The sequence below is a fragment of the Tiliqua scincoides genome, chromosome 9, assembly GCF_035046505.1.
Source record: "Tiliqua scincoides isolate rTilSci1 chromosome 9, rTilSci1.hap2, whole genome shotgun sequence".
In the NCBI taxonomy this organism is placed as follows: Eukaryota; Metazoa; Chordata; class Lepidosauria; order Squamata; family Scincidae; genus Tiliqua; species Tiliqua scincoides.
In genome coordinates, this window is record NC_089829.1 from 18,075,037 (window position 1) to 18,086,172 (window position 11,136).

Below are 11,136 nucleotides of genomic sequence, written 5' to 3' on the forward strand. Positions count from 1 at the left end.
TCATGTCTTCCATCAGACAGTGGTCCATCTTGATAAGCAACGTTCAACATTAATAATAAGAGCACAGTAAATCCAAAGTTTCCAAAGTCAGCAGCAGCAAATAGCAGTCTAAATGAGACTGCAACCCTATACACACTTTCCTGGGAGTAAGCCCCATTGAACTCAATGGAACTTACTTCTGAGTAGACATGCATAGGATTGGGCTGTAAAGCGTCAAGGAGTATTATGTATTATTTATTTATACTGAGCCATCCAGGAGCACAGCACTTGCAGAGCAAGAAGCCAAGGTGCTGCCCCAGGAGCTTACAGTCTGTGGCTAGCCACAAGGGAAGCAGCAGCGGAAGGGGAGTGCTGTTTAAAATGAGCAGTCCTAAATTCAAGTCCTATTTAATTCTTGGCCCCTTTAGAGTTCCAACTACGCAGGCAGAATCTGCCCTTCCAGGTGCCTTAGAAAACCTGAGAAACAGAACTGCGCGACTATTGCAGTACTTGTGGTTACCGTATTGTCTGGGAAAGAGCGGCACCAAGCCGCCAATGCGCATGCGCTTTGCAGGCATACAAAGTCATCTCCTGAGTGTTACGCGGACAGGGTCGGTTTGTCCCGCTTCGGTGTCCGTAGCTGACTGAGGCTTCCGTGTTCCCTGGGGCTCCACGTGGGTGCAGCGCCCTCTGGCTGATGGCTGCCGCTGCGCCTGTGCTGCTGGGGCTGCGTGATGCCCCGGTGCCGCCGGGCTCCTGCCAGGCGGTCCCTCCGCTCCAGGGAGCTGCCAGCAAGCTGGGCGGCTCTCCGGTGAGGAAGGGTGGAGGGGTCTGGGAGCTGGTGCTGGGGGCACCTCCCTCAGCACTGTCTGGCTGTGCTGTCCAGGCAGGAGGCTCCCTGTGTTCTGCTTGAGGGGCTGGTGGGGTTGGAGCCTGGGGGCCCCACAGGGCCTCCAAGAGGCATTTTATCAGGGAGCACAAAGTCTCTGTGGGTCCCCTTCCCAAAGGGGGAGGAGGTGAAACAAAGCAGGGGGAGGGTGGTGACAGGGGTGGGCAGGAAGGGGCGGGGGGTGGGCAGGGCAGGGCATTGGGAGGGTGGTGACAGGAGGGGGCAGGGCACTGGGAGGGTGGTGACAGGGGTGGGCAGGGGGAGGGTGTCAACAGCCTTAAAAATCTTTGGGACCCAGCTCTACTGGGCTTCCCCATGCAGTGCCCAGGTCTACCTGCCTGCACAGTGTTAGTGGTGATGGAAATTGAGCCTGGGAGCCCCTTAGGGCCTCCAAGAGGAGGTTCCTTCAAGAGGAACCTCCAGGGGGTTCAAAGCCTCTTTGGAGCCCCTTCCCAAAGGGAGGAGGGGAGTGAATGAATCAAAGCAGGGGAGGGTGATGACAGGGGCAGGCAGACTGGGAATGAGGAGGGGGACAAACAGCGAAGGGGGAGGGTAGCAACAGCCAGAATAGTCTTTGGAGCCCAGATTACTGGTCTTCCTGATGTGGAGCCCTGGTCTACCCACCTGTGCAGCATCAACAGCTGAATTCCTAAATCTCTCTAAAACCTTTTAAATATAGAAAATCATGGCAGAAAATGAACATTATCGTATTTAGGCTCATACTACAATGGAAAGTGTCCTGTGTGCACCAAAACTGACTTCTGCCACAGGTGTAGTCTCACAGCTGTGTCCCTGAATTCCTGTGCACTCCTTCATGGTTAATGGATGCATAAGCCAGAGAGTTGCTTTAGCAGGCCATTTTCCTCACAGATTTGACACTGTTGTAAAGGAGTGTCATGGATGCGTTCCTGGACCCGCTGCATATGGCTTGTGGCAACAGCCACCACCACCTACCTATGGTACCTCCAGCATCCTGTGTGGGCTGCACATCCAGGTCAGAAAGGAAAATGTAAGATCCCAGAACATTTCTGGGCCCCCTCCTTTGGCTAGGTCTGGGTACAAATTACTCCTTTTATCCCCTCTCATAGGCCCCCTTTTATCCCTTCTCAAATACTTTGAGCTGTTGGGGGAAAAAATCTCCGCAGTTCCATGTGGCCACCTGAGATTTTACTTGAAAATTACTTACAAAATTTGTTTTAACATTGAATTAAAAGTAAGTGGACCTACTTTTGTAAGTACTTTTCAGTGGTTAAGTAGTTTACAACAGGTTTTTTTCTTTAAAAAGACTTCCCATCCTGCATTTAAACATTGAGTAGTTCACAACTGTACTATTTATGAATGGGTTGATGGGGGCACTCATCACTCTGACAAGCAGAGTGCAGAGTGCAGTGGACATTGGAGGACACCTTAGAGCAGCTATTTTCAACCTTTTTCATCTCACGGCACACTGACAGGGCATTAAAATGGTCAAGGCACACCATCAGGTTTTTGACAATTGACAAGGCACGCTGTGCTGCCAGTGGGAGCTCACATCCCCATTGGCCCTTCTAATAAATGACCTTCCTCCAAATTCTGGTGGCACACCTGTGGACCATTCATGGCACACCAGTGTGCCATGGTGCAGTGGTTGAAAATGGCTGCCTTGGATGGAGGAGTGTTTTTGTCACATTGGGAGCCCCTGAGCCTGTTCCAGAAGAGAGTTTGTGTTTGCTACTGAGATGCTTACTGCCTGTTGAAAACTAAGAGCACCTCTTTTGTGCCTTTGCCTTTTGTCCTAGGATCACATCCCTTCGGTCACTCTGGTTCATCCTTCCTGTGGGATTTGCAGCACTGGTTTGATGCACATTGTACAGATCTATTCCCCCCTCGAAGGCTCACCATTTCACCGCATCATCAATGTGTTTGCATGTGCCAGGAAAAGCTGCTGGGGAAAACCAGAAAGGTGATGCTTTTCTCTTCTCAGTGGTTTTGGACAGCACATTGTATATCTTGTGTAGGGGGAGGGGGATTCTTGAGTTGGTTAGGATTATCCCTGAATTACAGGTGCTGGTCTGAGGATGAGTCTAGCCCACTGTTTCTCAACCAGTGGCGCTTGTACTACCAGTGGTACTTGAGGTGGTGTTTGGTAGTACATGTTGGACCCCCAGGCGCCCTCCACCTTGCAGTGAGAGCAGCTGTGCAACCCAACAAGCTGCAGCAGGAGATTTGGCTCAGTGGGCAGAGCTCCAGTGTGCACTTTTTGTGTACTCAGAAAAGTTCTTCCATCTGCCCTGGGCCTCTTACTGGTGTTTGTCATGTTGCATCTGGCCTCCCAACCCAGAAGTGAATGGCAAAAAAATCATTGCCAGTTATTTCTGGTGGTACTTCCAATAGGTGGACCATGTGAGGTGCAATGGCAGGGGCAAACAATTAGAAACACTGGTCTAGCCTCCTGAATTCATAGTAGAGGCAAGATTTGAACTGGTGCATTTGTGATCTGTATTTTAGGTCCTTGATTACTATGCTACGCTATGTAGTAGAAATACTCTGAAATGTTTCACTTGTGTTCAACGTGAGTCTTTTTTTTCATGCTTCTCTTCTCCCCTGCCTCCCCTATGCTGTGTTGCACTTCTCCTACAGCTGGAAGGTGTTACGATCCCAGTATTTGCAGCTGCAAGAAAAAGAAAAGCAAGACTGCAAATCAAACCAGGTATCCTGTGCTAGCGGGCTTTATCATCCTAGGGCAGTAGCATGCAACCAAGGGGCTGCTTTAACACTGGGCATGATGCCTATAGGATGGCTTCTAGTAGATGAGAACAGATGAAACGTTGTTGAAGTGTCAGCCATCGAGCTTCCTCAAGGATGGTCCTTCCAGCCAAATAGTGGATCCCAGGAGAAACCAGTTCACTGGATCATCACTGCTTGATTGGCAGATGTTAACAAAGCCTTCACACCTGTTGGCACCTATGGGATTAACTCCACTTATCACCCCTTGCAAGCACAAGTTCAGGATGGAACAGGCTTTATTTTTACCCGGTCCAAAGTTGTACACATTTGGTCCCTGTTGTGTATATGCAACACATATGTGACTTAAGGTAATTTATGCTGTTACCATACAGAAGATGCAGCATTAATAGTTTGATGTAATATAATTTAGGTTGTTAAAAAGTGAAATTACGTCCTGCATATTGGGTAGCTTAATATGCCTTTTAACACAATAGCAGTGGCAAACATTCCAATATGGACCAGTGATGCAAAGGCAAGAAATTATCTTTGTTAGTCTATGGAATTGATGCATCAGTTAATCATCTACTTAATGCTGAGGTAAATAACTTGAGACCTTACAGTGCAATCCTAAACGTGTCTACTCAGAGGTAAGCCCTATTGTGTTCAGTGGGACTTACTTCCAGGTAAGTAATCCTCTATCCTTCCAGGGAGAGGATAGTAACCTTAATCCTGTAATACACCTTTAAGAGGTTGATGCTGCTAAGTTTGCAAATGTTTGCAGTGAAGACGTTAGTTGAATGTAGCTCTTTTGTTGTCTTTTTAGCCCAATACTAAGGATAGTTTACCCAGAAATACATTTTACTTTGTGCAGTGGAACATATTTCATATTAAATAACATCTATTTATTGATTGATTTTGCTATGTAAACCACTTTGTGAACTGCTTTGTGTTGAAAAGTAGTGTATAATAATAATAATTAATAATGTGTGCTTAAGATTTCACCATTAAAAATGAGGCTCCTGTCTATTTCAGGAGTGGCCATATTGATGCCTGCTGAAAATCAAGCTATGTTGTTGCATAGGGCTATGAATTGCTTTTAAAGCTTGACAGTGTACCTGTAGCTTTGCAGAATCTTGTATCTGCTAAAACATGCATGGCTCTCCTAAGATTCTGACTTTGTGTTAACAGAAGCAGGAATGTCTGTTTGCAACCAAGGATTGGTGTGAAGGAGCTGATGACTGGGGAGAAGGTGATGAAATGGCATCTTCTGATGACACTGCAGGCCACAGGCTTGACTTACATACACTGTCAAGACCTTTACCCAGAGAGGAAGACTGTGCATCCCACTTACAAAGTCTTCGCCTGCATGATGTCCCAGGTGTCTCCCATCCATTGCACTCCAGTAATTCAGCTAGAGAAGAGGGTGCCATGCCCAGCCTTGCTCCTGTGTTCCAGCCTTACTACATTAGCGTAGCAGAGGAAGAAGACTATCTTGGCTATGACAGTGATACGAATCATGCCTATGAACTTCTAAAGAAGTATCAGTGGATGGAGGGTGTTGATTTGGAGCAATTGATGTCAGGAAGGTAAAACTTTCCGTTCGGGGCTGGTGTGGGAGGTCCTCTACAGAGGCTACTGCAGGAGGCTGTTTGGCTTGGGGAGCTCACAGAGATGCTGGAAGGTCTGTAGTTCCCTACAGCCAGGATGGTGTACTGGTTTTGGAGTTGGACTTAGACCTGGAAGATCCAGGTTCAAATCCCCGCTCAGCCAATGAAAGCATCCTGGGTGATTTGGGACCAGTTGCTCCCTCTAAGCTTCACTTACCTCGCAGAATTGTTGTGAGGATAAAAGGACGGAAGGAACAATGTACACCACCCTGAGCTCTTTGGAGGAAGGATAGTAGAAGAATGTGGAAAATTTATTTGAATATTAATGCTTTTCTCCCTTAGATCCAAAAGTGTTTGGCAAAGAGAGTACAAACATCTTTCAGATATCAGAATTGACTTTTGCCAGCAGCTGAAAAGATTTTTAAATAGTGGATTATGTGGATTAAATCCACATTTAATCCAATAGTGGATTATGGATTTCTATCTGGTGTTGCTGGACTGCCACAGAGAACACAATATTGACCAACACCTCCCACCCCTCTAGAAAAGACTACAGAGAAGATCAGAAGGTCTCCAGGGGTGGGAAGATTTGTGGGGTGAAAGATGAGAACTCTCCTCCCTCCCCAAGTTTATTGGGACTCTTGAACCCAGAAAAAAGGCCTAGGCACTAAATTAAAAGTTAACCACTGAATATTTCTTTTGTTCCTCTGGTAGGTTATCAGTGATGAAAGACAGAGTGTGTAATTTGCTTCTATCTGCTTTAATTTAATGGTGCTAAAAGAATTACATTAGCTGTGCTAGTCCACAATTTTTTTTACCTATCAAATTTATTTGCTCTGGTCTGACCGGATGTAAAGAGATTGTGTAGTACAAAACTTACTTGGGAGGGAAAGAAGACCCCCAGGGACTTGCATCTTCATCCTAAATGTTTTCTTGGAAATACAGTAAGTGAAACATTTTAGAGGTGCAGAAATATTCATGCTTTTGATGTATACAGTGATGTATACATCACAATACAGTAATATATTGCCTCTGCTGGTCTGCATATTTGTGTCAAGTGGGGAAAAAACACAGCTGGAATAAGGCTTTTGATACCTTAATAAAATGGAGTTTGGAATGCTGGTACAGCCCAGTCCTGTGTTTATTGACTTGGAATTAAGTCCCACTCCCAAGCAAGTGCAACCAGTAGTGCGACCTCGGTTACGGTTGATTTTGCTGGATGGACATGCAAGGGTAAAGACTGAATCCAGGTGTGTTTCTGAAACTTGTGGCATGTGTCACTTGAATGTGCTCAGTGATTGTCATTACTGAGACACCTGCCAAATGAAGACTAGCTGCATTTATTCGTCTCCTGTTACACAGTCAACCTTCTTGATTCTGACACTGATGTCATTTTTGTAACATAATTACTGCAATATTGGCAATTCCCTCCTCACTTAGTTATGCAGCTGGCAGTGGTGACGAGAGGTACGAGAAGAGTGAAGCTGAAAAGAGAGACCAGGTGTTCCATAAGTTTATGAAAAGAATTTCTGCCTGCCAGGAACAGATCTTAAGGTAGGCTGATGGTTTGTGTCCCTGTGATGACTGGACAGCAAGCAGCATGCTCAGCAGTCATAAAACGTTTTTTGTTATTTCATATACATTGTGCTCTTCCCTCCAAGCAGCTCAGGATGGGATATGAGATTCTTCTCGCTTTCATTTCATTTTCTTCCCACAACTCTGTGAGGTTGGTTAGTCTGAGAGACTATGATTGCCCCAGGAACACTCGGTGAATGTCAGGGCTGAGTAGTACTCTGAGCCTGGATCTCCCCAGTTCCACTCCAACACTCTAGCTATTACACTAGCTGTGCTTCTTTGTTTAGATGCTGTCTAAAGGAACAGAGGATGCAGCCCATTGGACCAGAGAAGCTGAAGGGAGAGTGTTATTAAGAGGACAGGCTTAGGAGACCACAGATTCTGAACAGGTCACCAGGTCAAGGTGTGGCCATATGCTGAAGGCAGAATCTCACCAAGAGGCAAAGTCCAGGGTGGGTGAAGTGGCCAAATCTTGTAACAAAAACACGAAGTGCTACCTCCCCCCCCCCCCCCCACCGCGAATCAGCACTGAGCCCTGGCTGTGGATTCACCAGTCCCAAATTCATCTGGCATGCTGAGAACCACTGTGGTGCAAACAAATGGAAGGGTCTTCAGTGCAGTCCAGATAGTGCTACATGATCTGCAAAGCTTTCCTCATCAGTAGCCAGGGACCCCAAGCAGTCTTCTTAGGTTTTGGGTAATGCAGAGATGTGATTTTTGTCTCCATAGGAGAGTCTCGAGGGCCCTCCTTGCTACTAAACCTTTTTTGGAGAATTTCTCTTGCCACCTGTTCCTGTAATGTCCACTCCTCAAGTTGTATCAAAACTTGTGAGCATAAGATTAACAAGCATTACCAAGCCAGACATCTGGTCTGTTGGGCCTAGTCCTTGTGTTAACTCTGTATTACTCGGGAAGAAAGCAGACTCCTTGTATTTCTTCCCAGAATGCACAGTGTAATGTGGTACTTCTGAAGAGAAATCTATTTCTGTGGGGTTAATTTGAAATAAAAATTGATTCTAAAGATCTGCAAGCCACCTGAAACAAGCTTTTGTGTTTCAGTTACATCAGATTAAGCCAGTGATTGTCAACCTTTTTCAACTCGGGGCACACTGACAAGGCACTAAAATGGTCAAGGCACACCGTCAGTATTTTGACAATTGACACGGTATACCATGGTGTTGATGGGGAGGCTCACATTCCCCAATGGCCCTACTAATAAATGACCCCCCCAACTCCTGCAGCACACCTGCGGGCCATTCGTGGCATGGCACAATGGTTGAAAATGGCTTGAAAATGGTTGAAAATGGCTGGATTAAGCCATCTGTGAATTTCCTGGGGGCAGTTGGGTCCCTACACACAGGCCAGTGTGAGAACCAGTTTCTGACCAGCTTAATCCCATATTACAGTATGCATGTGAATTAAGCAGCCACATGGGATTCTCTCCACTTTCAGATGAAAAGTGGGTGAGAGATACCTGTCTGATTGGCCTCACATGGCCACAGTATTCATACACAGGGTCCAAGGGTATAGGATCGCCCCCAGGTAAAAGCAGCTCCCATACCACAGCTGTGTGCATGCGTGAGAGAAGGGGGTCAGCCTCCCTGCTGCTGTAATGGGACTGTTCTGTGTAGCAAAGCCAACGTGTGGGGTCTTCCCTTCTCACCATTAGGTATTCCTGGGGTGGCCAACCTTTATTTGTCACCTGCCCTTCCTCGGACATGAAGACAGCAGCTCCACCTTGCAACAACTGCAAAAGTAAAAGAATCTTTGAATTTCAGCTTATGCCGGCCCTGGTGAGCATGCTTAAGACCAGGGATGAAGGTATGGAACTCCTGATGAGGAATTCAGCTTAGAACAGACCCTTTCTTTTTTATTACTTGAATAAGCTGGAAAAGCCCAATTCTACCCAACAAGTATGTAAAACTATTTTAAGGTACGTAGAAATGTATGTCCATGGAATCAGATAACAGATGCTTTTCTGGGGAGAGGTTTGAATGGGTGGGGACGAGGCAGGCCAGCATCTGGTCCAGTTGGAAATTTAATGGGATTAAGCTCCAGTGAGCACAGAACAGCTTCTCTGTCAGGGCTGACCTGTAAGTGACGCCAGCTGTGGCTGAGTTGGCAGGGGGTACTCGCCTGCCTCCACTGCTGTTATTCCTCCTTGCATTTGAAAGGGAAGTGAACAGGAGAGTAGTGGGCTAGCAAGTCTAGCCCCCCAGTCTCCTGTTTCCCTCTTTTTCAAATCCAGGAGAGATGAAAAGGAGTAGTAGAGGTGGGTAGGAGGAAGCATTTGGCATAGGTACCAGGTGGTCTTGGGTTGACCTGTTGTCCAACAAAGGCAGTGAGCTCAGTACCAGAACCCTCTCCTACAAAGGTGCCTCACTAATGAATGACATTTGCACAGGTGCACCAGGACCACAGCCACCACCCCCTCAAAAAATAAACAAACAAAAGTGGAAAACACTGAATCCCATGCATTCTCTCTGCCTTATGTTTAGGTGTTTGAAAACTTTATTTTATTCAGACGTAAGTTCTGTGTCTGTTCAGTAAGAATTAGAATTATTACAGGAAACAAACACCTCTACTTATGTTTTATATGTCCATTTTAATTTCATTTTTTTTAAACAATAGCAGTGGCATTTGCTTGGGACATAACAAAAAAGAAAACTCCTGAGTCTTGGAAGAATATTTAATATTGTTTCAGTGCTTCTCTAATGATAGCAAACTGGAAAGATTGCTAGGAAACAAATGAAGCATTTGAAGCTGGGAAACAAATGAACATGAACTTTTCTCAAGTGAACTTTCAGAAACATTTTCCTAAATCTGTGCACTGTTAAGATAATATTGAGCGTATGATGCTGAAACCTTAAAAATTGCTTTCTCCTTAGATGTGTCAGTGGAATTTGGAACAGTGATCGTTTACACTTGTGAGAAGAGTTGCTGGCCAGTTGACCATCCGGCACCCTTGGAAGAATTTGTGTTTGTGCAAGAAGATCCAGATCAGCAACTCTTTAAATAAACCCTATTTAATTCCTTGTATAAATAAAATTATTAGCTTATATGTTAGATAAAATTATTATTTTTAATAGCAAAAGTGAAGGTTGGTTTGTGCGCACCAAAAATTTGCTTGACAGAGAAAAAGTGCAAGTGGGGGAATATCTTGACTTTCTGCAGAGAAAAGTGGTTTTGTGCCACCTAAATCAGATAAAATTATTGAATTCTGTGGCCACACTTTGCTGAGTTGGCATATTAGTTGATATATTTGGAGTCCTGTGGCGTTAGAGAATTTGGGCAACAACAATTAAGATTGCAGAAGGCATTATTTAAATGCCTGATCCTCTGGGCCAAAACAGTGATCAGCTGCTGCTTTGGATGGGCACCTCTACTACCAGGCAGCCCATTAGTCCAGCTGCAGCCAGCAACCTTGCAGCCTTCATCACCTGTCAGGGGCCGGAGGGTTCTGTGGAGAAACAAAAGGGCTGCTTCTGTGGGCTGATATCTTTAGCCAGACCTCAAGAATATGCCATTTCTCCTGCCTTCTCCTAGACTATCTTAAAACTTGTGCCTATGTTTGTAGCAATGAAGGTAAATAACATTAATTTTTTTTAAACCCTAAAATTCCACCCATGAATCCCCCAGTGATCAGGAAGAAGCAAGAGCTTGCTACTTCATGCATGCCATTCTCCCAATCACCACCAGCAGGCCTCAAAACTTCTTTGTGCCAGTTGCTGCCTGGCTCTTCACTGGTAGAAGGTGGGAGTCTAGAAAAAAGCTGCCTAGGGGGGGACACGATTGAAATGTACAATATTATTCAGGGGGTGGATAGAGAGATGCTCTTTTCCCTCTCAGACAAACCCCAGAATCGGGACATCCACTAAAATTGAGTGTCAGTAAGAGTTAGGACAGACAAAAGAAAACATTTGTTTACCCAGTGTGTAATTAGTCTGTGGAACTTCTTGCCACAGGATGTGGTGATGTCATCTGGCCTGGATGCCTTTCAAAGGGAATCGGACAGATTTCTGGAGGAAAAGTCCATCACAGGGTACAAGCCATGATGGGCATGTGCAACCTCCTGGTTTTAGCAATAGGCCACCTCAGAATGTCAGATGCAAGGGAGGGCTCCAGGATGCAGGTCTCTTGTAGTCCTGTGTGCCCCCTGAGGCATCTGGTGGGCTACTGTGGGATACAGGAAGCTGTGCTAGATGGGCCTTGGGCCTTTGGCCTTATCCAGTAGGGCTCTTCTTATGAGATTCCAGGCAGGCTCCTCCTCCAGGCGGTGAATAAAGAGGAACATCTTTCTGTACTCAGTGTGTGATAAGCCTGTGGAACTGCTTGCCACAGGATATGGTGATGGTGTGTGGCCTAGATGCCTTGGAGGAT

The 11,136-nt window shown here is 45.8% G+C and overlaps 1 protein-coding gene across 1 annotated transcript; it reads left to right on the top strand.

Moving 5' to 3' along the window:
• The first annotated feature begins 640 nt into the window (after nucleotides 1-640).
• On the top strand, nucleotides 641-9,788 carry PDCD2L (programmed cell death 2 like). Its single transcript, XM_066637493.1, has 7 exons — nucleotides 641-790; nucleotides 2,647-2,810; nucleotides 3,488-3,557; nucleotides 4,763-5,160; nucleotides 6,622-6,735; nucleotides 8,426-8,577; nucleotides 9,645-9,788. Exons 1-7 carry the CDS (start codon nucleotides 677-679, stop codon nucleotides 9,773-9,775), a joined length of 1,143 nt encoding a protein of 380 aa, XP_066493590.1. The 5' UTR covers nucleotides 641-676; the 3' UTR covers nucleotides 9,776-9,788.
• The last annotated feature ends 1,348 nt before the right edge of the window (nucleotides 9,789-11,136 follow it).